Consider the following 26,539-nt stretch of genomic DNA (forward strand, 5'->3'; position numbering starts at 1 on the left):
TGCCGGCGCCCCCGCTGGCGCCGCCCCCGCCGTCCCGGGCTGCCTGACGCAGCAGCTGCGCCCTTCGGCGTGTGGGCTTCCCCGCTGAGCCTCCGCTCACCGGCCTCCCTCCTGTGCCTCTGGGGCCGCCTTTTGTTTCCGCCGGGTGGTGTCTTCAGCTGACGTCACCCGGCCCCAGCTGAATATGAACGCGGCTGATGAGCCGCGTGGGCGGTTTCTCTGCACGCGCCTTCTCACTCCTTTCAGCCCCTGCAGATGGTAAGTTGGGGCTTTCTTCTATTTTGGGTTGGGGTTCTCCTGCAACCCCGGCGCCCCTGGGACACAGTTTACACCACCGCCCCCCAGTGCGGCAGAAGTAGCCCCAGGTGGGTGTCAGTATCATCTGTGGACACACCCAGCAGGTTCCATGTGGAGACTGAGGCATCCGCCCAGGTCCACAGCTGACCCTGCCTCATCAGCTCTGGATGGAAGCAGTCCCTGCCACCCACCCTGTGGGTGACGTTCTGTTTGCTCAGCACCATGTGGCAGTCAGAGCCCATGAGTTGGTAGCCCCGCCCCCACCCGTGGGCTCCATACGATCAGTTAGCAGGCTGTATTTTGCCCTCCCCTGCTCTAGTCCCTAGTTAGCCCCAGCTGTATGTCTTAACATATTCCTCTCTCCTCCCTCAGTGCTGTTTTGTTCATTTTACAATTTTTACAAGGTTAAGCTGTTTTATAAATCCTTTGCCTTAGTTTTTTTAAGACAAAACACTACTGTCAGGCACCCATTTTATGGCCAAAGTTATAACTGTAGTTTTGCATCTTTTATTATTGAAATTCTGTATGGCAGTCTTGTAGATTAGATGTCTCCTTCAGCTCCCTGGAGATATTCTAATATTCAGTACATAGTCTGGGTTCTTAATTTCTGAACTCGTCTCCAATTTGATTTTTCACTTGGAATATATATATATATTAGCAACAGTAATTTCTAGCAGGATAGTATATGATCTTGCAGCTACTTCTGCTTAACTACACCTGTTCCTTTAGCAGGACAGTGACATGTTCTAACTTTAAGCTACTCTTATAAAGTGTCTCATTCTCCCTTAAGGTATCTCACTGTTTGGAGAGAAGCTCTTTGTGGTCTGCCCTAGACCACTTAACTTTGAGAAACATGAAGCACCCATTTGCTGTGGGATCTAAAGTAGCTGAATGGAAACAAACCATAAGATACAAGATGTGACCAATTGTATGAGATCCCATTGTATCTCAAAATAGTTATGTGCTTCCTTATCCAAATACATAGTAAGTTACCACACCTATCTTCTGCTTGCCCCAGGCTCAAAACAGTGAAAAAAATTAGTTTGTGCTTTATATGCATAGAGTTGTGGAAATTGTTTTTGTTTATGCAAGACTTCCTTTCTCAGGAAGTTGGTCTTTGTGCTATTTAAGGTCAAAAATGAGCCTGTAGTACATCTCAGTTTGTTATTGCAGGGAACCTTTTCCTGTAAGGATTAAAAGTATGCTCCTCAAAAGATATTTCAGAATTCTGTTGTGTCAGGTTCTAAGATTTTTATATAAAACTTTAGAGGAGTTAAGCTGATTTTATCCTGACAGCCAGACCAGGCGTGTCCTATTGGCTCCACCTCAGGGATATAAGTGTGCGTGTGTGTGTGTGTTACCCAAGCAGAAGGATTTAAGGTCTCGGATAGGAACCAAGTTTAGAAGCAAGCTTAAACAGTAACGGGAACCCCCCAAGAAGACTATGTATCCAGCATTAGGTGTGAGATAACCCTGGCATCTGCTTGCAGGAAATTAATCAATGAACGAAGTAAGATCAGCCACCTGTAAGTCTTTGCATATGTTCTTTAATATTCACATCTTAAATTGTGATCTTAGTGACATCTGCCCAGGAAGTCCTCCATACTGTAGTTCCTTAATTTCTCTTCTTTTTTGACCTTTTTAGTGTTTCATCTTTAACATTCATTATTGTTAGTTATTTGCAAAATAGCACATTGTGAATGCTCCTTTTCCTCCTTTAGACCTTGGATTATGTACTTCTATGAGCAATATGGTCTTTGTTCTTGGTTTTTTTAATCTTTTGTTAAAGTGTGGTTATTAGTCTCAAAATATTGAAGTTCTCTGGTTCTAGATCCCTTTTTAAAATTTGAATTTGAGAGCACTTTTTCCCTCCAATTAGTCAGGAAAGTTGTGGAAAGACCTGGACATCTACATCACTTAATACGTAAACTAGCACAAGTGTTAGTTTTCTCTGTTTATTGGATCTGGAGTTGCCTGTGTTGAAAAGGTCATTTCTCACATTTTCATTTAAGGGTTCTACATTTCTTGAATGACTTTCTGTTGAGCACTGCTACATTCAGTCTCTGTAGAAAGCCCCAAAGTAAGTAAATTGTATTATTAGTTTTGATTAACATTTAGCAGTTTAATATCTCCACGGTCACTGCTGCTTTCATTTTGGGCCACTATTATTTTTTAAGGTAATTAAGTAATATCAGAGTTCACATCTAGAAGTGTATTTGGGTTTACTACCCTTGTCAGGACCACAAGAACTGAAGAAAAGCCATTTCAGCTGTAGGAGTGCTAGTCCAGTTGTGAAAGAGCACATCTTCTGTTGTTTAGAATTCAGTAAAAAATAAAAAAATAATAACTTTCTGTTTACTGAAAACACTGTGCTTCCTGAACAGGAGTCTTTTGCAGTTTCAAACCAGAAAACCTAAAGAGGGAAACACTATTTAGACTTCTGCTTTGTTTGCATTTGTTTTTAGAAATGACTGGAGCTTTAGGACAATAATCATAGTTTATAATAGTTTTGTTTCCTACATGTCATCGTCAGCAATCTCTCAATTTGAAGGTGATCTCTACCATGGCTAATTGATGGGTCTTGAGATGATTTAAGAGTCTGATCCTTGAGCCACAAATCCATCTGCAGAAGTTGTGCCGTTTCCTACAAATAGGCCAGCTACCGACTATATAGCTGCCCTGAGGGTCCAACACAGACATAATTACAATTCTGTAAAGTCCAGGAGTTCAGAATCATGAATAAGAATTTATTTTATCTGCCTACTAATTTTGAGCCTTTTGGTGGATCTTGTCAGCTTCAATCTCAATTTGTTGCAAATTAAAATTACTTTCTAAATGTGTGCATGCAGAAATTGAAGGGACTCCAGTTCTGCCTTTGTAGCCCACAGATGCAGCAGTTCTTTCCGCTGTAATTTATTGCTGTATCCTGCATCACCCTCTTTCTTCCTTATGTTTTACCTCTCAGCTCTTCAACCACCACAGCTCTCCCTCTGAGATTTGTTTATAGTGAGTTAAGCAGGTCAGTTAGTAGTGCTGCTCATTTCCTAAAATTGTGTGCGCGCATGTCTGTCCCCTTGTCCATATTCCAGCATATGTATGGATCTCCTGCAGAACTGTCCCATGAACTTTGATTTAAAGAATCTGGCTCTCATATATGTCAGAGTCCCCTACTTGCTACTGGTAACTGTTTGTCCCATCAAGCAAGGGATTCACCCCACTAACTATTGTAGAAATTTAAAAAAATAGCTTAAGAATAAAATCTAGCCCATATAGTTGTGAAAATAATGGATGAAACGCTGAACTGATACAGAGTTTGCTGTTGTTTTGAGGCTACAGATAGTTCTGGTGGTGCTGGAGTTGCTTCTGCTTTGTCAAACAGGATGAAATGAGCAGTCCTCCTGCTCAGTCCTACTGCCACTTCAAAATCTGAACAGCAGTTCAAAAGTGACCACAGTTGTGCCATTTTTCTGGTGCTGTTTGGTGTAGGAGAGCACAAAGGGTTGGGAAAGATGAACATAAGAGCTAGAGACTGTATTGTGGAAAAGAAATAGGCTCCCCCCCAAAAAGGAAAGTTATAACTGAGTTAATGTGGGCAGAGAAGACGAACACCAGCTATTTCTTCAAGTGATCACATTGAGGGATTAGGGGGGCACTGAAAGTCTGAAGTTGGTAGAACAGCCAGGATTCCCTGCCATGGTTCATAGACCCAGCATGCTTCTAAGAATCGCAACATGCCTTCCTAGCACCTGGGAGTGAATGCTGGTCATCATGGGAAAGCCCAAGGAGCTTACAATAGATCAAAATAAAAAATGAGCAGCAAGTGTTTTGTTTATCTTGGTATTAAAGACCATGTTTAGGAATTTAAAATTGCATCCAGTGCTGTAATGTTTGAACACTAATCCTGTAATTTAAGGAAGCCTTATATAATGGAGGCGGGACATTTTCAGACTGGGTCGGGGAGAAGCAGTGATTACAGCGGCCATAACAGTGTAACTGGTAGTTCAGTAAGCCGTTCTCTGTTTGCTGGGCAACTTGTACAAACTACTTAAAGTTCCTCCTTTATAAATAGAATAAGTTATTTAAATTCAAAGTGATTGTATGTAAATTGGCATTTCTCTCATAGGAAACTTCCAACCCTTGCAGTATGTACTCAGTTTTCACCTGTTTAGTGCTATGTTGTATATGCTTAAAAGAATGGAAAATAATGAAGGCTTTCTGCAAAAACCTGGAAATGCCTAATGAAAACTCATGAGTCCATGGAACAGCCTGTTTCACAGGAGAGAACTAGTTTGGCTTTTACCAAGATCCAGCCTCTCGGTACATATTACTGATTTCTTACCAGCTGTTCTTCATATTGTCAGGATCTACATATTTTGCCTTTGTTGACTTGAGTCAGTTTTTAGAGAGGTGCTTTAGTTTCTGTTTGAAGCTTGTTTTGTGGTTAGAAAGTTAATTGGAGCTATAAAAGCTAAATTATTTCCTTGAGGCCACTCATGCTTAGTACTTAGGTCTGTTTTCATATTAAAAAACTTTCACATGAATCAACTCTGTGAATTTTCATATTCTTCCCATTTTAAGGAAGGGAAACTTTGAACAAGACCTGTGGCCTCAACAAGACCACACAGACTGTGAGAACTGGATTTAGGATTCTGGAAAATTCCAGTTTTTTATTTAGATCACACTTCTCTCAGTTGGTAGTATGCCAGACACAGAGCATTTATATGTACCTATGTGAAGGGATATGGCTTTACGGCTATAACATCAAATACTTAATATTTTAAATAAATGAATGGTGTAAATATATCATATTTCAAAATAGGATTATCCTGTGAATTCTCTGCATGTGTATTTTGCCATTAGTTGTAAACCAGAGATTTGCTAGAAATATATTGTTTTAGGACCTATTACCTTTATACTTTTTTAGTGATTATATTAAAGTTCTGGAATTGCAATTAAATTGTAATTTTATATAGGGCATTCTAAATTCCAAGCAGAAACTGGCATTTAGCACAGATGATGAAGGTTGCAGTAGGGCCCAGTGTTTATTCTTAATATGTTTAGTCTTTGCTTTTTTGCCATGGATCCTTTTCAGAAGATTTTCCTGAATATCTCTTTTGCTCTCTCTCATTGGGATGGTGAATGTTCATAAGAGTAGCTAACACAGTCCCCCTCAAAGTATGCACTTAGGTAGAAGGCAGGAGAAGGTGGGAGAAATGCAAGATCACACTTGCCTATTTGCAGTTCAGGATTAGTTGCATCTCTCACCTATTCTATAGTCTCTCCGGGTGTGTTCCTACATGCAGGGGCATGCGCTTGCAGCAACAAAAATAGTAGCGGCACAAAGTTGTGCTACTACTATTTATCATGGTGCATGCCCCTACACATGTGCTTTGGTGTGGTACAAATTGCCCTGCTTCAGGGAAACTGCCCCCTCCCCACTCTTCCCAGCTCCTGGTGTGCTGGAGGAGCTGGGGGATTACTGAAGGAGTGGAGACTGGCAGTCAGAGTGGCTCCTCAGAGGACCAAGTCTGTTTCTGCTGGCACATACTCCCCTCACATGTGCTGTGCCACTTCTTTGCACCCTTTTTATACTACTGGGATTTCCTGGTAGCAAAATTTGCCCCTGTGCTGCAAAATTGCATCATGGGGCATATTTTAATGTTCTAGGAACATGGTTTGTGGTGCTGCAAAGAGGTTTGCAGCTCCACAAAGCGCACATGCCTATGTCTGATGCAGCCTCCGAGTATACTTCCCACATATGAGACCTTAAGCCTTTAACTTTCTTTGGGTGGAGCATGATTCTCTTGCTCTTAGACCAGAAGCAGGGCTACAGTTTCCTGTTCATTGTTTGTACTTACCCAAGCAGGTGCAACTGCATTCAGGTCCTACAGTTCTTCCCTTCAGGAGTTTGTAATGCGTGTTGATTCTAGTGACCAAAAGTGGCCTTCTGAAAGCAAAATATCGTTAATGGAAACAATAGACCTAAAACGTATGAAGAAAAGGGACTTTAAGACCAACAAAAGGTCTTTGTGAATTTCTGCCTGTCTTTGGCCTATTTGGAATGACTTGCATGTTATCCCAGACCTTATTCTGTAGCCCAGAGGTTGGCATCCTTTTGCTGCTGTGGCCTGCCACTTGCAACCCAGCCCCACACTGTAGGGCTGGGTACTAGTCTCAACCCCTTCCCCAGCACCCAGGTCTGTTGTGCTTACCCTCACTGTCAGTCGATATCTCCAATAGCAATTTCTGCAGTGAAGGTAAGCTGAAGTGCAAGAGAGCAGCAAATGGGCTGCTGAACAGATGGACAGCATGATGGAGCAATGTGGCACTGACTTCCTCCTCTCCCCCTCCCCTCTTGCTGCCTCAGACCAGATTGTACCTTTCAAGGCCAGATCAAACTTTGTGGGCCAGATCCAGGCTGACCCCTGGCAGGGGCTAAGCATAATTGCAGAGGGATTTAAACCCCCTACCCTGGCCTGTAGGGACCCCAACTAGGTTGAGCCTAGAGGGGGAAGGAGGAAGCAGCTCTTGTCAGGCTTGTCCCCAAGGCCAGACATGGGCAGCACCTCAGGCACAGGGGGGGGATTAAACTTCCCTGTCTCCAGGCAGTCACCTGAGTGCTACAGCTGCATCAAGCTGTGGGCTGCCCAGAGCTGGGCAGACTATTCTGCCCCCCTCACCTCCAGCTGCCACTGTTGCTGCCACCCCTGCTGTGCTGTGCCACACCACTCTGAGTGGGTGAACGGAAAGCTTAATCTCTGTGGCTTCTGCCCAGCGCATGGGCCTTCAGTTCCTGGGACACCTTCCAGCCCTTCCGCCCACAGGGGTTGCTCGTTTCGCTGGGTGAGTGTAAAGCAGCTGGAACTATAGCCAGAGCTCCATGCTCTGGGTACAAGCTGCAAGGCTGAAGCTTCCCCCACCCGAAGTGGTGCTGCGCGGGGTGGCAGGAGCAGCAGCAACAGCTGCAGCTGGAGGTGAGGGGAGCAGAACAGCCCTGCTGGGCCAAGCCAACTTTCCCTTGTCTCCAGCGGCTACTCTCCCACTCCTGACCCTTCTGTGCCACTCTGCGTATCAGTGGGGCAGAGGGAGCTTCTGCCCAGTGCATGGAGCTCCTGCTGCTTTCTACCTGCTCCACCCATCCGCAGGGGCTGCTCATCATCGCACACTGGGTGGGCGAAGCAGGTGGAAGGCAGCTGAGAGCTGGAGCCACTCGAGGCGAGGGGAAACTGGCTTGGCCCAACAGGGCTGTTCTGCTCCCCTCGCCTCCAGCTGCAGCTCCTGCTCCTGCCACTCTGTGCAGTGCTGCTCAGGGCGGAGGGAGCTTCAGCCCCATGTCTTCCACCCAATGCATGGATCTCTGGCTCCAACTCTGTCTGCTTTCAACCCACTCTGCCCACCCACTGTGATGAATACCCTCTGCAGGCAGAGTTGGTGGAAGGCAGCTGGGAGCTGGAGCCATTGCCCCATGCATTGGGTGGGAGGGCGGGAAGCTTCAGCCCCACGGCTTCTGCCCAAAGCGGCATGGCAGGGGTGGCGGCAGCTGGAGGCAAAGGGGGCAGAACAGCCTGCCTGGTCCCAGGCAGCCCACAGCTTGTGATGAGGGTGCAGTCGCTGGGTGCTCCACAGGATGGGGGGTGCCACTGGTGGCAGCTGCAGTGGGTAGTGGCAGGACAGGGCTGGCAGAGCTGCAGCCTCTGGGAAGGACCCTTCCCAGCCAGCTGCAGCTCCATGACTGTCCCTTCCTGGCCTGGTCATAGGGAGCTGGGAACAATCTGGCCATGCAGCCCCCATGGCCCCAGCCTGAGCCATAGATGTCTGGGAAGGGCCTGGCCCCCGCAGCCCAGCCCAGGCTGGCCCCTCCATGTCCACCCTTAGCACCACCCACAGGCCAGCCTGGCTCAGCCCCACAGCCCCGTCACAGGTGAGGCAGGTGGATAGGGGGGCCATGCTGGCCAGCTCTGGCCAAGCTCCCACCCCTACCTCAGGAGTAGGGAGCGGGGAATGGCTGACAGGGCCTGCTCCACCCCAGCCAGGCAGACCCTGGCTGCAGTCCCCTGGTGAGAGAGGGAGTGGCGGGGGAGAATAAACCCCCTCCCTGCTCCCTTTGCCTTAGGGGACCATGTCAGGCCTGCATCCAGCCACACCCCTGCCCCTACTCTGGCTAGGGAGCAAAGGGGCTGGGCCAGCCGTGCTCTGCAACAGACAACACAGCCAAACCCAGGGCTGAAAAGCATGCTGGGATGCTGGGGGACTCTACCTGAACTTAAACCAGGAAGGTGTCTGGGACAGAAGTTGCATAAACCGGTTTGACCCAAATCAGTCAAGTCTGATATTACATTCAGCCAGGTTTATCTTAAGCCAGGTTTGGCCATTTTGAAACTGGTTTATGTGTACTACTGAATTTATTTTCTGTTACAGGTTTAAACCAATTTCTGATCACTTAAACCAGACTGTGTAACTTCTGTCCCTAGCCCCAGTCAGCAACCAACCTAGCTACTAACTGCAGCTTTTGTATCACTAACTGTACCTTTTCCCCCACCCGTTTCAGCCTTCTCCACTCCAAGTCTCTGCAGAATCAGTGAATGTGTCTGGTGTCCTGGTACCTGCTCCAGTTTCAGAATATTCCACTTCCTGAGGGCACTTTTTGACTATCTAGCTGTTGATTTAACTCAATATATGCATATAGCAAACAACCCTGCAATGATGTAAGGAACATACAATATTCATAAGTTATCACAGACCAGCTCCAGATCAGTTAAATGCACCACTTCCGTTATTGTAGCTCATGCAATTCAGACTTTCTGACATTCTGTTATTAAATAATGGGGCTGATCTTTTTATTATGAATTATTTTAGAAATATTATTGTATTTACTCAGTTATAAGATGAACCTGATTATAAGATGACCACCCAATACTTAGATTCTATATATGGAAAATGTATAAATCTGTTATAATTTTCCAGCCTTGGAATCTAATTATTGGAAGTTTGCCTTGATTATGTCCCTGTCTCACTGCTACAGCAGGGAAAATAAATCTGCAGGGCTCAGGGCCTTTGCCATCTGCTCCCCAATTTCTTTCCCCTGCCTTTATTGTCAGACCCTGCTTTCCTTAAGCACATGGAAGTGAGGGGCAAATTTGAAAACACCGAAGGATAAAGTGACTCATTTTATCTTTCTTTTTGAAGCTGACACAAGTTTCAGCACAGGTACTCCACAAGCATACTTTTAAGCCGCACTTTTTTACCTTCCTATATAGAATACAAACTATGTATGATATTAGTCCAAAGCCAGAAAGGTTATGATTTACCATGCAGTTCATTGGTCTGGGCCCTGGCTGAGTCAATAATGTTTAATGCCATCACGACCCCGTAGGTTAGCACTGCTCAGTATGTGTATGTGCAGATACGCTCCCTCTCCCCCACCATAAAGTATCCATGTACTGATTAGCACCCCACTCATGACTTGAACCTGGTGTTGTCACATGTCTTGGAATCGTCCAAAAATTATATGCAGATGAGTTGCAAGGCAACCTGGTTCAGCTCCAGCATATGGAGAGTGGGGCCACACTAATCAAATGCGACAGGCTGAGATAGGGGGTGACAGAGAGATTCTGGGTGAACTGTTTAGGACCCCATTTGTTTGCCAGACATTTAAGGCTGGTGAACAGAAATGATTGAAAATAGGAAAGAAAGGCACAGCTTAGCTGTGGGAGGGAGGAGGAAGTTGAAATGTGTGCAGTAAAATGGCTCATCATGACTTGAAAAAGAGCCTGTGCTGAGGGGGACCAAGCACTACTATATATTGTATTCAGATGGTTGGCACTAACCTGGTCTTGTGGTAGGTTCCCATCTTTGTTTGCCCATGGTTTCCATTACTGAGCACACGTTGCTTTTGGCAGCAGTTTAGTGGTATGCAGTGTATTTAAAGTGGTTTCCTTGTATGCAGTTATAAAGAAGGAGGTTTTTTCCCCCCATACTGATTTGAGGTGGGGGTGGAAACCTCATCTTCTATTCAAGTTAATATGGTATCTTCTTTTTCCATGATATCCTACACAGTTGTACACCTCAAACATTTTTTTTCACAAGAAGGTTAAGAGTAGGAGAAAATTAACCAAACCAATAGATGCAGTAAACTTAAATCTTTTCTGTTGGTAATACTTTTTATGTGAGTGATTTCAGGCAGACTAACTTAATTAGAATGACTTAATTTCTTCTGAAAATTTTAATTCTCTGCTTATTTTTGTGATGACATGGTCATCAGATTTTAATTTTTACATGCAACCATTTTCGTTCTGTATAAGAGTATTTAGAGCTGTGTGGAGGTTTTGCTTAGTTAGTTGGTTGGTTTTTAGGGGAGGGTTTGTTTGTTTGTGTATTTGTTTGTTTCCCTTAAACATTGTATTATATATAGCATGATCCATCCTATGTGGGGAAGGGTGGTTCATTACCGAAGCCATTCCTGTGGGGGGAAGAATTGGAATGTACTTGTGTTTTCTATGTGTTTGTTGTGGAAATACATAAAACTTTTTTCTCTCTTTCTTTCCTCTCTTCATCATCTCATCTGTGTGGGTGAATGTTCCTGCAAACCCTTGGTGAACCTATAGAGACCTTTGGTATGCTCATTCTTTCAGCAGAGCCCAGAGTCACAGACCATGTTACAAAACATTTGAAGATCAAAAGTCCAAACAAGTCTAATCATAACATTGAAAAATGGCTAAAAAATGTGCACTTGAGGAAAACTTGGAAGTTGTCATTTGATTAAATCTCCCCCGTTGCCTGGTCATTTTGGAGTGTCAAGCTGTGAAAAATGATGTTGCATAGTATGTTCCTGATTACAGTGGCCCATACCAACCAATTAACATGAACTTAGCTTGCGTGTGCCAAAAACAGTACCCAGAAAACATAGCCAGTGGTACTGTTGGAGCAAATATTGATACTTAGAGACAGTTAGAATTTTCAAAAGGATCCAAGCAGCTTACGTGCCTACAGCCCATTGTCAAAAATGATTTGGGTGTGGAAATGCCTATGTCTTTAATACTGACAGTCACTAGGGCTTATGCTCCTTGAGTAACTTCTGAAAATGAGACTTAGGCTCTTGGCAGACATTACTTTTGCTGCCCAATATATGTGAGAATTACACAGCGAATTATAACATGCCAGCTGGCCCCATGTTAAAATTATTGTGGGATATTTCTGTGCTGTGCCACAAAGATGTTCTTGTTCAGTGAGCAACTGATCTGCATTTTTATCCGGGGTTAAACTGGTTTAATGTCTAGTATGTTATGATTTGTTGTACAATACTTGCAACAAATGTGATGTCTGCCAGGGGCCTTGGGCTCCTACCTCACATAAGTGCTTTTGGAATTTTTGCCCTGGATCTGTTTTTTGTTTTTTAAAAATTGCAACCGAGTATAATTCACATATCAAATGAGAAATATGTTGAATATAATGATTTAAAGCTAAGTTCATCCAGAAAATGTATTGTTTAGATGGGAAGCACCGTTGAAAAAAGTCTCAAGACAGAGGAGGGGACAAAGTAAGTTAAGATAAAACAGGGGTTTTATGTTGAAGGACAATTTTTTTTCATGCTTCAAGCAATTTGAGCATCTCCAACTCAATTGCTCAATTTCTTAATATTCAGCATGTTTTATCCTATAATGAGAACAATAGATAGGAAAGATTACATGTAAAATGTCCTCTTGCACTTGCTAAGTTCTCTGTGGAATTTAATAAACAATCTGGCTGTTACCTGCAGGGAAATTTGACAAGACCAAAAATATTAGTGAAAGAATGGTGGTCCTTGGTACATTGAGAAAAATAAAATGAACAAAATTCCTTCAGTGCTTTGATTCTGCTCCTACAGCAAGCAGGTACAAAACTGTGTTCTCAGCTGTATCTCTTTTAGAAAGGATCTTCTACCTATCCTTGAAAATAGCATGATTTTTTTTTCTCTTGTCCTTAACTTTAAAATGTATCTTAATTCTTGGGTATGATTCAAATTTAGTTTTTATAAACTCTGAAAAAATAGTTTCAAAGGCAAAGGAAATGTTTTTCTCCTTCAGAGTATATGTGCTAATTTCTTCACTGACTAAAATTTTTAATTGTAGGTAATTGAACGCTGATTAGAACAATGTCTTCATTACAAAACTCTTTTTTCTGGTTACTGAATACTGTATTTCTATTTACACAGTTCCTTCTGCCAGAAATAATAAGTATATTCCTCATGTTCCTTTTTAAACTAACGTTCTGGAAGAGAAAAGAAAAAAGATCAAAACTAATTAGAAGTTAATAACCATGCAATAAATACAATGCTTCTACTTTAAACAGTGCCCTAGCCTTCAAGGCTGCATCTGCTCTGAGGATTTTTTTGAAATTCCATCTAGATTGATGCATCTTGACAGTGCCAGTAATGGTGGGAGCCCAACATAGACTATCCATTGGTATTTTTACAAAAGTGATCGAGAAAATGTCATAGTAGAAACACTGAATAGTCAACTGTATGGTTTCTGCCATTTGCCGGCCCTGCAGAAGCTGTGTCAGTGTTAAAGCAACAGTCAAGGGTTACATATATAAAAATCTGCTGTGCAGATAAAACAGTATTCTTTGGAGGCAAAGAGCAGGAAGTTCTTGCTTTATCACATGACTGTTTCTAGCTAATTCTAAATCAAGGTTGTCTTTTTATGAGTAGTGGAAACTAAATGCCCTTATTAAAATGTGTTTCTGCATCCTGCTAAAAAAAGACTTACAGCATTCTTGGATGTTTTTAGAAATTGCCTATAGAAAAACAACAGTATTAAATGCCTCTCATTGTTAATATTGGATTATGTGGATTGCTGCCAAGAAAAACTACCATGGATTTTTCATTTTAGTTTTTTGAATATTTCAGAATGGCAATAAAAATAGAAACAGCTTCTGTTTTATCATTACGTCAGTAAAATAATTTATACTGCCCTGGCTGGTAATGATCTTTGAGGATTAAAACAGATGAAAAATGATCTTGGATTATCATCTACTAGTGCACATTTTAAACAGTCACCCAGAATTGTACTCTTACTACATTGCTATAGTTTCAATGCAGAATGGATATTTTAAAAGTATATTCTCTGACTGTGGGCATCTCTAACGTGCAGTGGTGGTGTAGCCCTGTGTTTTTGTTTTTGCTTGCAGTAACGCTGTGCACTTAGTCCTTGAGCTTGCAAACAGCCTTTAAGTAAAGGTGATGGGGGGCATGGGGACAGAAGCAACAAAAATAATTTTGTTTTCTAGTTATGGAAAGAAAATACAACTTAAAAATAGTCTGCCCTATTTGGATGTAGATTTGTAAAGGGCAGGTTTTTTTCCAAACAGTTTGAAAATGCTTAACATCACCTTAAAGCCTGCTTGCGTGTACAGTATTGTGACTAATTAGATCTGAAGTAGTTTAAGCAACATGTATAGAAAGATGTAGTACTCCAGGAGGGTTAGAGGTCCACTGGAGATATTGTAGAAATGTTAGAGGCACTGATGCTTGCTTCAAGTAGAGTGAAGGCAATTAAACTTCATTCTTCAGTTCTTATATACTAGTATAGTATCAGGTACTTAAAAAAATAACTATACCGTTTAAGCATAGTTATTTTAAATTTCTACTTTACACATTTGGTAAATTGTACTAAAAGGAATATCTTTTGGTTTTCAGTGAAAGAGTTCCTAGCAAAAGCCAAAGAAGATTTTTTAAGAAAATGGGAAAGCCCTCCTCAGGTAAGGAACAGCTTAAGCTTTCAATTTTTTTTTTAAATATTACATTTTTTTCTGATAACAAATTGGGCATCAATACACATGCTGTTCAGTGTCCAAACTGAAAATAGTAATCCATTTTTGTCATTGCAGTTAAGATCAACAGGGATGATTTGGTCATTTCTCCTCAAGATGGAGGTCTCTGTAGCTGTAGGAAAGTGCATTTGGAGTGATAGATTCTTGGCTGTGGATTTATTTAATCCTTGGAAGTTTCAAGCTCTGTTAAACTTTCTCTTGTTTATGACATGTTACAACTAACTGTTCATGATGGGAAACTTTGGCATATCTTGAATAGTCTTCTTAGAAATCTCTCTCCTGATTTAGCAACCCCCATTTTGTTAAGAAAAAGTCTCCCTTGTGATGAGGAAAGATGAAAAGTATATTTGGTAGAAATAGTTTAATGTTAACTTTGAAAATAGTATTCAAATAATGCGATGATGCACACTTTTATAAATGTCTCTTTACTATGTATTCTAGATGATTAATAAATAATTCCATAACACATGTCCATGTAGAGTTACCATTAGCATTTATTCTAGAGCCATAGTGGTGCTTTTAGGTATAGTCTATTTTGGGATTCTGTTTAGCTGCTTTTATGCTAATGTGGTTTAGATGCACGCTAATTTCTGTTCCCTGATAGGCAGATGCCACCCTCATAGTTATTTCTATTAATTAAATATAATACATATAAATAAGTCCAAATTTGTTTGAATGAGTACTGTGAGAAACCTCTTAGTAAGGCTCTTATGTGTAAATAATATTATGTTAGTTAACTCTCTTTTTCACTTGTCTTTCATAGAATTAATTTTATCTAGCTTTTTCGATAAACTATTCTATTTCCTGTCACTTTAGGTCAATTGCAAATAATATTTATGTTATATATTTGTCCACATAGAATACTGCTGGCCTAGATGATTTTGAGAGACAAAAAACCCTTGGAACAGGGTCATTTGGGAGAGTTATGTTGGTGAAACACAAATCCACAGAACAGTATTATGCTATGAAGATACTGGACAAACAGAAGGTTGGTACATTTTGCAGTTATGCTATTTCTGTGGTGAAAACACTGCTACTGCAAGCATAATATATAGATCTCATTTTAAATAGTTATCTGTGGCTTGGAAAGAAAATGTGTCATCACAATGTGAAAATGAAAATATTACAGCAACTTTTAGCCACCACTGAAGCTGCAGGTGAACTAGTTCTTTAACATTTCTTCGTTCAGCCTCTTGTTTTTAATATTGAATCCTTATGATGTGTAAAATAATGTAATCTTCAGAATTGTTGCCTAGTCATAGCAAAACATGTTTCTTGGCAGATGCTCATAGTTCAGTCCCTCAGCGAAACACTTAGTTCCTCTCTTGTTCTCTCTGCCCTTCCTCCTCACCACACCGCACATAGTTCTGTAGTCTCTATGTATATAATGGATTTCTTTTTTAAGCACCAGTAATTTCTTTGAAAAATTTAATCAATAAAATAATATTTTTGCATTGATTTTTGGCATTGGATGGCATTTGTATGGTACAACACAGTAGGGAATTTGTTACTGATTAGGGAAAACTGCCTGAATATTTGCACAGCAACTAAAATAATTCAAATTTCATAGAGCCCCTATTTGCTATTTTATATTGCTGTTTAAACCATCAAAAATATTTCACATTTAAGAAATTATTAGGTCACATGCAACTGTTTCTAAATCCCTTATTTAGTATAATTAAGAGGACGTCAGTGCAGTGTCCACTTAATTACAAGCTTTTCCACTCCTTGTAATAGGGTGCTGGAGTGAAAGAAGAGGAAATAGATTTCTTTCCTAATTGGTATGGTAGGACAGAGGTCAGAAGCCTGCTGTTTACTGCTTTTGGCAGCAGTGTGTTAAAATGGATTCTAGAGGATGGAATCCAGATTCCAGATCTCTGTGCAAGAGTGTTACAATTAACTTAAGCAGCAGAATAAGGAAAATCCATTGTGAGGTCTGGCACTGTTATGAGAATGTAAAAGTGGAAATGTTGATTTTTAGCTCAATGTCCATAGTCATCTTCTGGCTAGTACATGAGCTTTGTAAAATAAGTTAGTCCCATTTTTAGCATGTAAGTACTTACACCATTTATCTGAATCCAAGAAGACTGTGAATTTAAGATGACAACCCCCCCTGCCCCCCCCCCCCCCCCCAATTAAATTCCACACATGGAAAATTTATACATTTATTACATGTTTTCATGTACTGAATCCAGTTTTTATCCAAATCATCTTAAGTTCATCCCCCCTCCACCGCTGCAACAGGGCAAGCACTGGCAGAAAAGCAGGGGGGACAGCAGGAAGGCAAAAGGGGAGACAGACAATCATGGAGGCAAATGGTAGGGGGATTGGCAGTAGCGGGCAGTAGTGTGACCTCTCCCATCTGTCCCCTCCCCCAGCACTTGCCCTGCCTGGAGGCCCCCTGCAACTACTTCCTCACACCCGTCTGCTGCCTGTGCCCCCCATCTCCAAGCAGGGCTCTCTCAGCACTCCAAGCCTGGGCAGGGGGAGTGTAGTTGCTCTAGCCTCAGCCGGTCCCAGTAGCAGTGGTGGCAGCAGCTCTGGTCTGGAACTGGAGCCCAGGCCAGTTCTGCTACTGGACTGAGCTGAGGCCAGAGTAACTACGTGCTTCCTGCCCCAGATTGGAGCAAGATCAGAACCTTGCCTGGAGGATAAGCCAAGGGACAGAAGGTAGGTGGGGGGTGAGGAGAAGAGGGCAGAGGCTGCAGTGGGGTGGGCAGCAGTTGCAGCTGTAACCCCAACCCTAGAGTCAGACCTACAGCAGTCACTCCTGCCTCCGACCACCACACCTTGCTCCTCATTTTGGATTAGAGGTGGGGGGTTTAACCTATGATAAATAGTGAGAGGGAAACCTTATCTTGAATTCAAGTAAATATGATGTATAGTACACGCACACATACAACCTGTAACTAGAAGTACTTGGCACGCTTTGGTCTTCTCACAGTCCCAAGATCAAATAGATTTGTTTGATCCACCATTTTGCTGTTGAAAGGGGCTTCCATTGGCTAAAGTAAGAAATTTATGAAGAAAACCTAGAGAAGTTTGCTTCCCTGTTGCATCCCATACAAAAAAGAACCATCCATGAACCATGTGTTTTGAGTACTAGAGTCTTTTGAAAGTTAAGAGAAAAAATTCTAAATAAGCATTGGTATTGTTGTACTAGAAATCTGTCACTTACCGTGTGTAAAGTTGCATATAAGTTTTAAGGACTGAAGAATACAATGATTGTTTTTACAGGTTGTCAAACTGAAGCAAATAGAACACACGTTGAATGAAAAGAGAATATTACAAGCAGTAAATTTTCCTTTCCTTGTAAGACTGGAGTATTCTTTTAAGGTAAGCTTTATTTTAAATACAGTTGTTCAAAAAAAAAAAAAAAAGAAAGAAAAAGTCTAGTATATGCTCACACGTTAAATCTACAAGTGTAACTATGGTACAGTAGCCTTACAACAGGGGTGCTCAACCACTGGCCCACAGACCAGATCTGGCCTGCAGCACTGTGTCATCTAAACAGAATACAAATTGTGACTAATATCCAGTAATTCATACACTTTGGTCAATGTACTTTGCATTTTTTTTTCCTAAAATGGCACTCTCAATTTGAAATAACTCCATTTTTGGAGGGGAGTGGGGGAAAGTGATTAGTCATTTTCCCTTTTTTTGTGATTTTTCACAAATAATTTTCTCATCTCTGTCATTGTAATGTGAAATGTAAGTTGTAGCCAGGCAGTCAGATGAGTGTGATATCTAAAGGCAAAGACCTCCCTTTAACTAAAGTTATCTGTGGAATGCTATGCAAAAAAACCTCAAAAAGCCTCTTTCTCCAGCCTTTTTTCTTTCAATTATGACCATACAAATGGTATGTGCATTTGTGTGTTATACTAAAGAACGTATAAGGTATCTAGGAATATTGGACTGTTTGGTTATTTCTGAAGAGGAATCAAAAATCCTCTTTCCTTATGTTGAAGTCTTCTTTCTCTAACAAATTCCAGCTGAAATGGGAAAAAGCCATTTAATGCATCTGTTGATGACAGTAACATCTATGGCAAAATCTACAATGAGGCAGAGACGAGCAAGAAACTGAAGAAAATATCTGAGGATTCTTTACCTTGTTAATTCAATAGCATTCTAAATTCCAACTTTTCAGATTATTTTTACCACCAGCTATATAAAATTGTGTAAGGGCATGGGGCACAGCATAAACTTTCCAAGAGTCAACTTTCATCATCATCTTGGTAATAGAGATCTTGCATCAGAAAGTCCTTCAAAACTGTCTGAATTTTGTTGGAAACTAGGCAGGTATTCAAACTGAAATATGCTGTAGACTACCTCATTCAGATAAGCAAGAGCTTTCATAAACTACAGCCTATTTTGTCAGATGTCAGAAAGCTCATGCTTCTCTAAATGAGCTAATCGCTCAAGTGCAACTTCTTCCCCACTTCAGACCGATCCGGCTGACTCCGTCTCCAAAATATATTACTATTCAAGAATCTTAAACCTGAAGAAGTTAAGGTCTCTTTCAAAGTATCACCAGTTACTTTAATGACATCCTTTTATGCCACATCTGGAAGTGTTTGTTGTTTTTTTTCAGTGTAGTCCCACAATATCTGCATGGTAAATTTTCAGAAATCTATTTATACATTATGACCCCGATTAGAGTAATCTTTAAGTTGTTGTGTGAACTGTAGTACCTCCCTTGCATTATTTTTCTCTTCCAACTAGTACTTTTAAGTCAGCAGCTCCCAACCTTGTGGTGCCACAAGCTGGATGAGTGGCACAAGGTCAGCTGGCTCAAGGGCCGGATCCCGTGTGTGCTTGGACCTTGAGGTTGGTCCCTAGGCCTGATCTTGCACCCCCAGATCCAACTTGCATGCTGGCTGTATCCACCCACATGCTTGGCCGAATTCAGCTACATGTTAGCGCACTCTGGTGCACAGTGCCATGTTATCTAGTCCTTGGGATTCCCTACAAGTTCAGAAATTTGGCACCAAATAATGCTGCCAGTGTTCCCCACCACCAGATTTCCAGACCCTTGGGGAGCCCTGCAATGTGGATGACACAAGATGGTTCTGCAGACCGGATCCAGCCCATTAACCAGGGCTCAACCCTCAGCCTAAGTAAGAAGTGAGCTCACTTAAAGAAGCAACTTTTGATTTTGAAGCCACTCTGGAAATGCATTTCTCTAGATATTGGGCCAGACTCAGCCAGTTTATTTCTGTATAGATGCACTGTTTTTACCATCGCTATACCAGTTTACACAAGCTGCAGATCCAAACCACTCCTTGGGGAGATTTTTGCTCCCAAATTTTGTAATATTTTCCCTGAGATTTTTTTTTTAAATTCTTCTAGTGGTAAAGGCAGACACGGTTCCTTGGGTGAATTTGATATCTTTTATTAGACCAACCCAAATAGTTGGAGAATAGTTATTAAGCAAGCTTTCGGGTTCAAAAACCCCTCGTCTAGTGGTAAAGACTTTTTAACCCTTAAATCAAACATAGCAAGGGGAGAACCGCAAGATAGGCCTAGTCCTAGTTATCATATCCTAGCTTTGTCAAATAAGTGTTGCCTTCCTTCAACAAAGTGGGAAGTGATGCTTCTAGAAAGAGAAGCCAATTCAAGATGTTTTGTACAAAACAAAAAAAAATGCCCCCCACCCATCTTACAAGTAATAAAGGACAACAAAATAAAGTCTAATACCGCTCCAAACTCCACCTTCAATACAATATATTAATCTGTGGTATGAGCCTGCAGCTAAAGGAACTCTTCCACATGCTTGCCAGTTGATCAGTCGGGGGTCCATGAGAGAGGACGTACTGAAACCAAGCAAAACTTTTAGGGTTTTGCATGGAAATAAGTAGTTCTATGACAGGAAGATTTTTAAACAAAATTCTCTGTAGAAAATAGAACCAAATTCATAATTCAGTAGTGTGAGAAGAGAATGTCACTTGTTGTTTTATTGACAAGCTGAAACAGATCTTGATGACAGCCTTTTCTAGGATTGAACAAACCTTAACATTTAATCATGCTAAGATGATATTGCTAGTTTGTAATAAATGTAGGTATCCCTTTAGACTAGCGATGCTCATCTGGGGTGATATGGCAGGCTAGGATGCCATGAGATCCTTTGCAGGGTGCCAAGGAGGTAAACACAGGCTCATCCCTGCCCAGCTGCTCCTCCTTCCTCCCCCCAACACAGCTCCCCAGTCCCTGTGTGGGAAGTAACCACCCACTTGTCCCTGCACACCTGCTCCTTCTCCTTGCTTCCCTTTCCCCTTAGGAGGTAAGCACTGTAATGAATAAATTAGTTTTTGAAATGGGCGTAAGGGGAGCTGTTTAATTCACAAAAGTTTTTGAGCGGTGCCTTGAGTTCAGAAGGCCGAGAACCAGTTCAGCAAACAAATGTCCCCCTCTGCTAATGAAGATAGCAGTAGTGCTTGTATTGTTTTTCAAAACATGAAAATATGTCTAATACCATTTCAAGTTTAGATCAGTCTAGATCTCTGGAAACTTCTGGCAAATATGAAAAGACTAACATATTTTTAGGCTGCCTATTTTGAGGGGCCAATTAGGAGCTATATAGGAGCAAATATATTTCCTGATGATGGGTACATAAATCACTGTTCTATGGCTTGTGAGTTACTGCCTATAATTTCAGGTCAGTCTCTATGCCAATCTGACTCAGGAAGTTAATGATTACACTTCTTTTTTCTGTTCTTTCAAACACGGGAATACAGATTCCTCGTTCAGATTTAGTAATTCACTTTGTTGATGATGACTCCTGTTTTTCAGGACTTTCCATGTAACCATTTTGTTTTGTGTGTGTTATATAGAGTGCATAGTTAGAGGTTGATTTTTCTCCTTCCCCCCTCCCCCCCCCCCAATAAAATGATTCTCTGAAGAGATTCTGCAATGCTAAATGTTTAATGTTTGTGTTCACTTGCTCTCTTAGGATAATTCTAATTTATACATGGTTATGGAATATGTCCCTGGTGGTGAAATGTTCTCACATCTGAGAAGAATTGGAAGGTTCAGGTAAAATTCTTAATTAAAATTCTTCCTTTTCAAAATAAACTTCTTGCTATTAAGAAAGAGTTCTAATTACATAATATGAATTACATAATAATGATTTTTTAGTTTTGCCTCATGTCAGTGAGCTGAAATAATGATGTGGTGGAAACCTCCTAATTACATGTATTAGTATGCAGTTAGTAAATGTAAGCTTTCATAATTTGTACGAGAGAGAATCCTGGGACGAACGTGTATTGTGTTGGAAATGCTCTTGGTTTCTAGAAACCAATAGAAAGGATCAAGTGGACAGTAAACATTTTGCAACAAAACAAAAATTAATCGGGAGGTTTCATCCAATGGAACCCGTTTCTTCCCTTGTCCTGCTTCTGGAATTTTAAATTTTAAGTCTTAAGAAAAAAGATTTAGAGAATTGGTGTTCAGTAAAATATTGCTTATGGCCTTTATTCTGTCTGAATAAAGGGACCAGTTGCTCGATATATAAATTGTTTGTAGTTTTAAGGTTATAGATTTATGACACCACATTAAGATATATTAATATAATGTTTATAGAGTTATTAGAGGTGTAATACTATTTTAATTCTTTACAGTGAACCACATGCACGGTTTTATGCAGCTCAGATAGTGCTAACTTTTGAGTACCTCCATTCATTAGACCTCATCTACAGAGATCTAAAGCCTGAAAATCTTTTAATTGATCAACAAGGATACATACAGGTACGATACAGGCAAACATTCATATATTTGGGGTTTTTTATTGTTATGCTGGAGGTTAGGTGCATCTTCAGTTTATAGGCAGTCACAAGCTTTGTTGAAGCTGGTGGACCTGCTAGGCACCTTCCATTCAGACCAAATGAGGTAAACTCCTACTTGTTAAGGAGTGGCTGAAATATTAAAAAAGTCACTGCCCAAGTTTCTGACCATCTCAGCAAGACTAGAGCTGAGCTGTGCAGAAAAGGGGTTTTCCCTGGATTCTGAATACAAGCACAGTTCTTATCAGGAGTGTCCATGGCTAGAGGGCTACACATGCAAGCCCTCCAGCCAGGAGGTACTAGAGGGCTGAGCCACCACATCCCTTAGAAGAGCTCATTACTTGACAGCCTGTTGTCTTCCCCTTTCTGGGGAGGAAACAGGTTGTCAATAGGCAGCCCCCAGCTGTTAGATCTCAGCATATGCAGTGAAGATGGGCTGTACAGAGCAGTTTAAAATTAGAGATTCAGGGAATAGTTGCTGAGTAGAGCCTCCCTAACCTCAGTTACTGGGGACCAGATAGGCAACATGCATAGTGTTTAAAGCCTGCGGGTCCTAGAACTGGGATGGGGAGAGCATCCCTGCCCCTGGTTCCCAACCCCAAGGAAGGTCTCCTTGCCCTGCTAGCCAGCTCTGTGGTCTTTGAAATCACTGCCCAGTTGTCAACATGTCAACGGTGCTGCCAGCCATGGTAAGGAGAGTTTCCCTGGTTCCTGGATTCCACTGGCTTTAATATTACAGGACCAGTCAGGGTGTGGGCCAGGGGAGGGAAAGTGGGGAGCTGGAGCAGGAACAGTAGGGGAAAACTCCTTATCTTCTCCTTAGACCAGGGACTCTGCTCTGGGGAGCATGTACATGGCCATGGGTGCCCACAGCAGCGTTTGTAGGAACAAATCTACTTTTGTTTGTTGAAGAGAAGAGTTTGGTTCCTAGAAAAGCATGGCGTTGTTCCAGGCTTCCCTGCATTAATACGACACTGGCCAGCTACACCTTGGAGCGCAATAAGGAAGTACCTCTTTCCATGTATGAATTCAGAGACCTGTCACAGGGCACAGAATAGAAATATTTGTCCTAGTGCATTGATAATGTCCTGAAGATTGGTGAGCCTTCACATGCAGCATCAGCATGTTTTAAAGTCATAAGTAGTTTCCATCACAGCAGTCCAAACACTGACTAGTTACAGTAGGGAGTAACAAGTGATGAGCCCACATGCTTCTGAACAGCAAGGGAAGCTCTCCCATTGGTGTGCTGATACAGCAGTGCTGAGGTAAGCTGCATGCAGAAATCGGGGAAAATGCTCTTTGTCATCCTGAAGTTCTGAAGTCATCCCAGGCCTGCAGCAAATCCCTCTCCCATCAGTCAGTGTTTTCAAAGTGCAGAAATGATGCTTCACTGTTGAAGCTGATCCAAAAAAGTTCCTCCATAAACAGGCATGGTAGTTTCTGCTGCTGATGCCACTGCCACAAAACTACAGCAAAAGCTACTGTGGTAGTACAGTGTTTGGCTTGCAAAGCCTCAGCCACCTAATAGTAGTATGCTAAGATATCTTCACAAGCTGCTTCATGTTCAGAATGGTGCGTTTTATCCATGAAGGTATGTAAATAGCTCATTCAAGAATAGTTAGATTGTAGAAACTTGGGAGAGGAAGGCGAGGAATTTTAGAGTTTGACCCCAAAGCCCAATTACTTCCAGATACTGGGAGCTGCATCCATGCCCCCACTGCTTCTTCCAGCCTTTCTTGTTCCCTGGCTGCAGTGCAAGTGCAGCTCCCAGCCTAAGGGTAACTGCGAGGGCCAGGAAGCTGCTTCCCATTCTGCTGCCACTTCCTCCTGCCTGCTGCCCTGGCACAGCTCTGCTACAGCTGGAAGCTGTGTTCAAACCACAGCCTTGTAGATGGGAGAAGCAGCAGTGGCAGGGACATAGCTTCCAGCTCCCCAGCCCTGGCACAGCTCCCCTCCAGCTGGAAGCTGTGCCTACGCCACAGCCTTGGGGAAGGGGAGAAGGGAAACAGCAAACAAGCAGTTTCCAACTTCCTGGCCCCAGCAGAGTTTCCCACTACTCTGCTTCAGCGTAAACATGAGCACAGGCAAGCAGGTTGTGTCTAGCGGTCTGAGGGCTGGATTCAGCCCATTGACTAGATGCCAACCCCTCGCCTACATAGATAAGTTCAGACATTCAGTATTAAAGGTGCTGTCATACAGATGACCCCTATTATGTTGTTTTATTCTTTTCCTTAAATTGTCACTGTTTAGCACTGTAACAGGGAGCCTTCTTGGGGCCGATCTGTCATTGGCCCACCTACCTGTTTCTGGACCAACCACCCGCCGCCTCGCCTGCCATGCCTTGATGATATAATTAGGAAATTAATTAGGCAGGAGTCTGCCCATTTCTAGCCCTGATGCCAGGGGGCGCTATCTGCGGCTCCATTCCTCCCCTACACCACAGCCCAAGCCTCACAGATGGCATCTACAGTTCTTACCATCAGCCCCACATTGGGCCCCAGAATTCTCCAATCCAGACCCCAACCGGATCCCTCCAATCAGGCAGCCTACACTGCCCTCATTCTGGGCTGCCTGGCTCCCTGAACACTTTACCCTCTCAGATTATGTGTGTGTGTCGTCATCGTGTCCCCCCCCGTCCCCCCCCCCGGGACCTTTGGCCACATGGGCCCTGGCCTCACCTCCAAGGCCAGTCGGAAACCCCAGGCCCTCAGCTCTGGGCATCCCTCACGGTGGGCCCCTGGCCCTTTTGAGTGTTCTGGTCCTGGCCCCAGCATTGACCAGTTGAGGGTATTTCTAGTCAGGCTTCTGAGTCTATAGCCCTCTCTCTAATCTGGGTCTGCCTTCTTGACCCTACTGTGGGGTAACCCACCTGGTTGCGGAAGCTGGAGTTATTAAGGCTCCCCGACCTACCATTCACTGGGGTGGTAACTGCCCTGGTATTTTCTGGAGGCTCCCGTGCCACTGGGAGCCCCACCAGGTCACCCACTCCCAGCAGGGTGCAGTTTTAGGTCATGCCCAGGACCAGGAGCCTCCAAACCATCCCCTACAGCTCTTCCCTTCCCTCCAGGATGTTGCACTCAGCCTTGCAGCCAGGTGATGTTTCTGCCTGGCCTGCCAGCAACAAACCGCTGTGTTTATATAGGCGGACAGAGATCTAAAATGGCCACCACAATCAAGCACCTGCTGGCTGCTTGGCTCAGCCCTTAAAGTGGCAGGCACCAACAGTGCCCTGCCACAGGCACCAGGAGTCCATATCATCTTCATACAGTAGAGAAGGGTGCATGGTACCTAAAACTTGTCTATGTCCTTCCCAATGATATAGTTGGTCCCATAAAAGATTTCACCTACAGAAAATCCTTGCTTCTTATATAATCTTTATACACTTGTACAATACAAATCTCCAGATTTGCAATGGGTCACTGATCCCTCTGCTAACTTTTTTTCTGATCAAGTTGGGGTTTCTAACAGTGGCCAAAGAAGTTTTGAGCTGTCAATAGAACTCACATTTTTGAACTCTTCAAAATATTTCATGAAAAATCTAGTCACAGCTACTAGAAGTAGTGTTTAATGCAATTATTCTATATAAATAAAATTATATTTGTGTGTAGGTGTGTGTATGTGTGTGTATATATATAATATACACACACATACACTAATATAACACTAATTTTATGGTTAACTCTCACAGCTTTGCATTATTTTGTGTAGGAGCTTGTATTAAGTGGTGAGTACTCACCGTAATTGCATTTTTCAGATTTACAACAGCCAAAGAAAATGAAATCTTACTACAGAATGTTGAATAACACAAACAGTTTCTGCAAGTGAAAATGCTTATCAACACATCCTCAAAGCATGACTTTTTTTTCTGTTTAAGGTAGACTTAAAAAAAAATCTTTTCCCCCCCACCCCCTTTCTTCTCTATGCTATCAGGTCACAGACTTTGGGTTTGCAAAAAGAGTAAAAGGAAGAACTTGGACGTTATGTGGGACTCCAGAATACCTGGCACCTGAAATAATTCTCAGCAAGGTATTATACAACAATCACTGTATTCTTGTTCCAGCAGTACATTAAATCCAATTTAAAATGACCGCCTAATCATTGAGCCCAGAAGGAGTTCTAGAAGCTAGGCATCTGAAGAAATAAGACCCTGGATTACCAATCCATAGTTAACTGAACACAGTGTAATACCTCTATGGGAGAGATTATTAAACACACACGCACTAAAAATTATGCCAGAACAGACTCTCTTGACGCAGACTTGTAAAATTCTAGTCTGATAGTTTCAGTTAATTTGGAAATGGGAAGCCAAGCAAAAAAAGTAATATTAGGCTTTTTTTTATTAGTAAACTCATGAAAGCAGGGGCCAGTTTTACCTTAGCTGGTATGCTTCATTTTTAATGGACTGAACAAAGTTCCAGTAAGTAACCAAACATGCATACTGATCTACTAATAAGAATTATAGAATAAATATGTACAGCAGCATTCATCTGCAAGCATTAGGGCAAAATGCGACCCACCAGGCCATTCTGAATTTAGAAAACTAATATTTAGCTGCCCCTGGCTGCCTGTCACGCGGCCCTCGATGACTTGCCAAAACTCAGTAAGCGGTCCGCCGCCTGAAATAATTGCCCGCCCCTGCTTTATGCTGTACTTGC

General features: G+C 42.3%; 1 protein-coding gene across 8 annotated transcripts in view; it reads left to right on the top strand.

The window, feature by feature from the left end:
• PRKACB (protein kinase cAMP-activated catalytic subunit beta) overlaps positions 1-26,539 on the top strand; it is a 102,513-nt gene that overhangs the window by 52,738 nt on the left and 23,236 nt on the right. For 3 of the 8 annotated variants that reach the window (XM_025211525.1, XM_025211522.1, XM_006030009.3), the window contains exons 2-7: positions 13,973-14,034; positions 14,966-15,094; positions 17,344-17,442; positions 21,056-21,138; positions 21,723-21,849; positions 25,815-25,910. In XM_025211525.1, coding sequence (XP_025067310.1) covers positions 13,973-14,034; positions 14,966-15,094; positions 17,344-17,442; positions 21,056-21,138; positions 21,723-21,849; positions 25,815-25,910 — 596 coding nt within the window. Of the gene's footprint in view, positions 1-1,696; positions 1,824-10,901; positions 10,911-11,089; positions 11,118-11,811; positions 11,834-13,972; positions 14,035-14,965; positions 15,095-17,343; positions 17,443-21,055; positions 21,139-21,722; positions 21,850-25,814; positions 25,911-26,539 lie in introns of those variants that run through there. The other 5 variants (XM_025211521.1, XM_025211520.1, XM_006030010.3 and 2 more) reach the window with 4 other exon arrangements.

This window comes from Alligator sinensis, unplaced genomic scaffold (genome assembly GCF_000455745.1).
Source record: "Alligator sinensis unplaced genomic scaffold, ASM45574v1 scaffold32_1, whole genome shotgun sequence".
In the NCBI taxonomy this organism is placed as follows: Eukaryota; Metazoa; Chordata; order Crocodylia; family Alligatoridae; genus Alligator; species Alligator sinensis.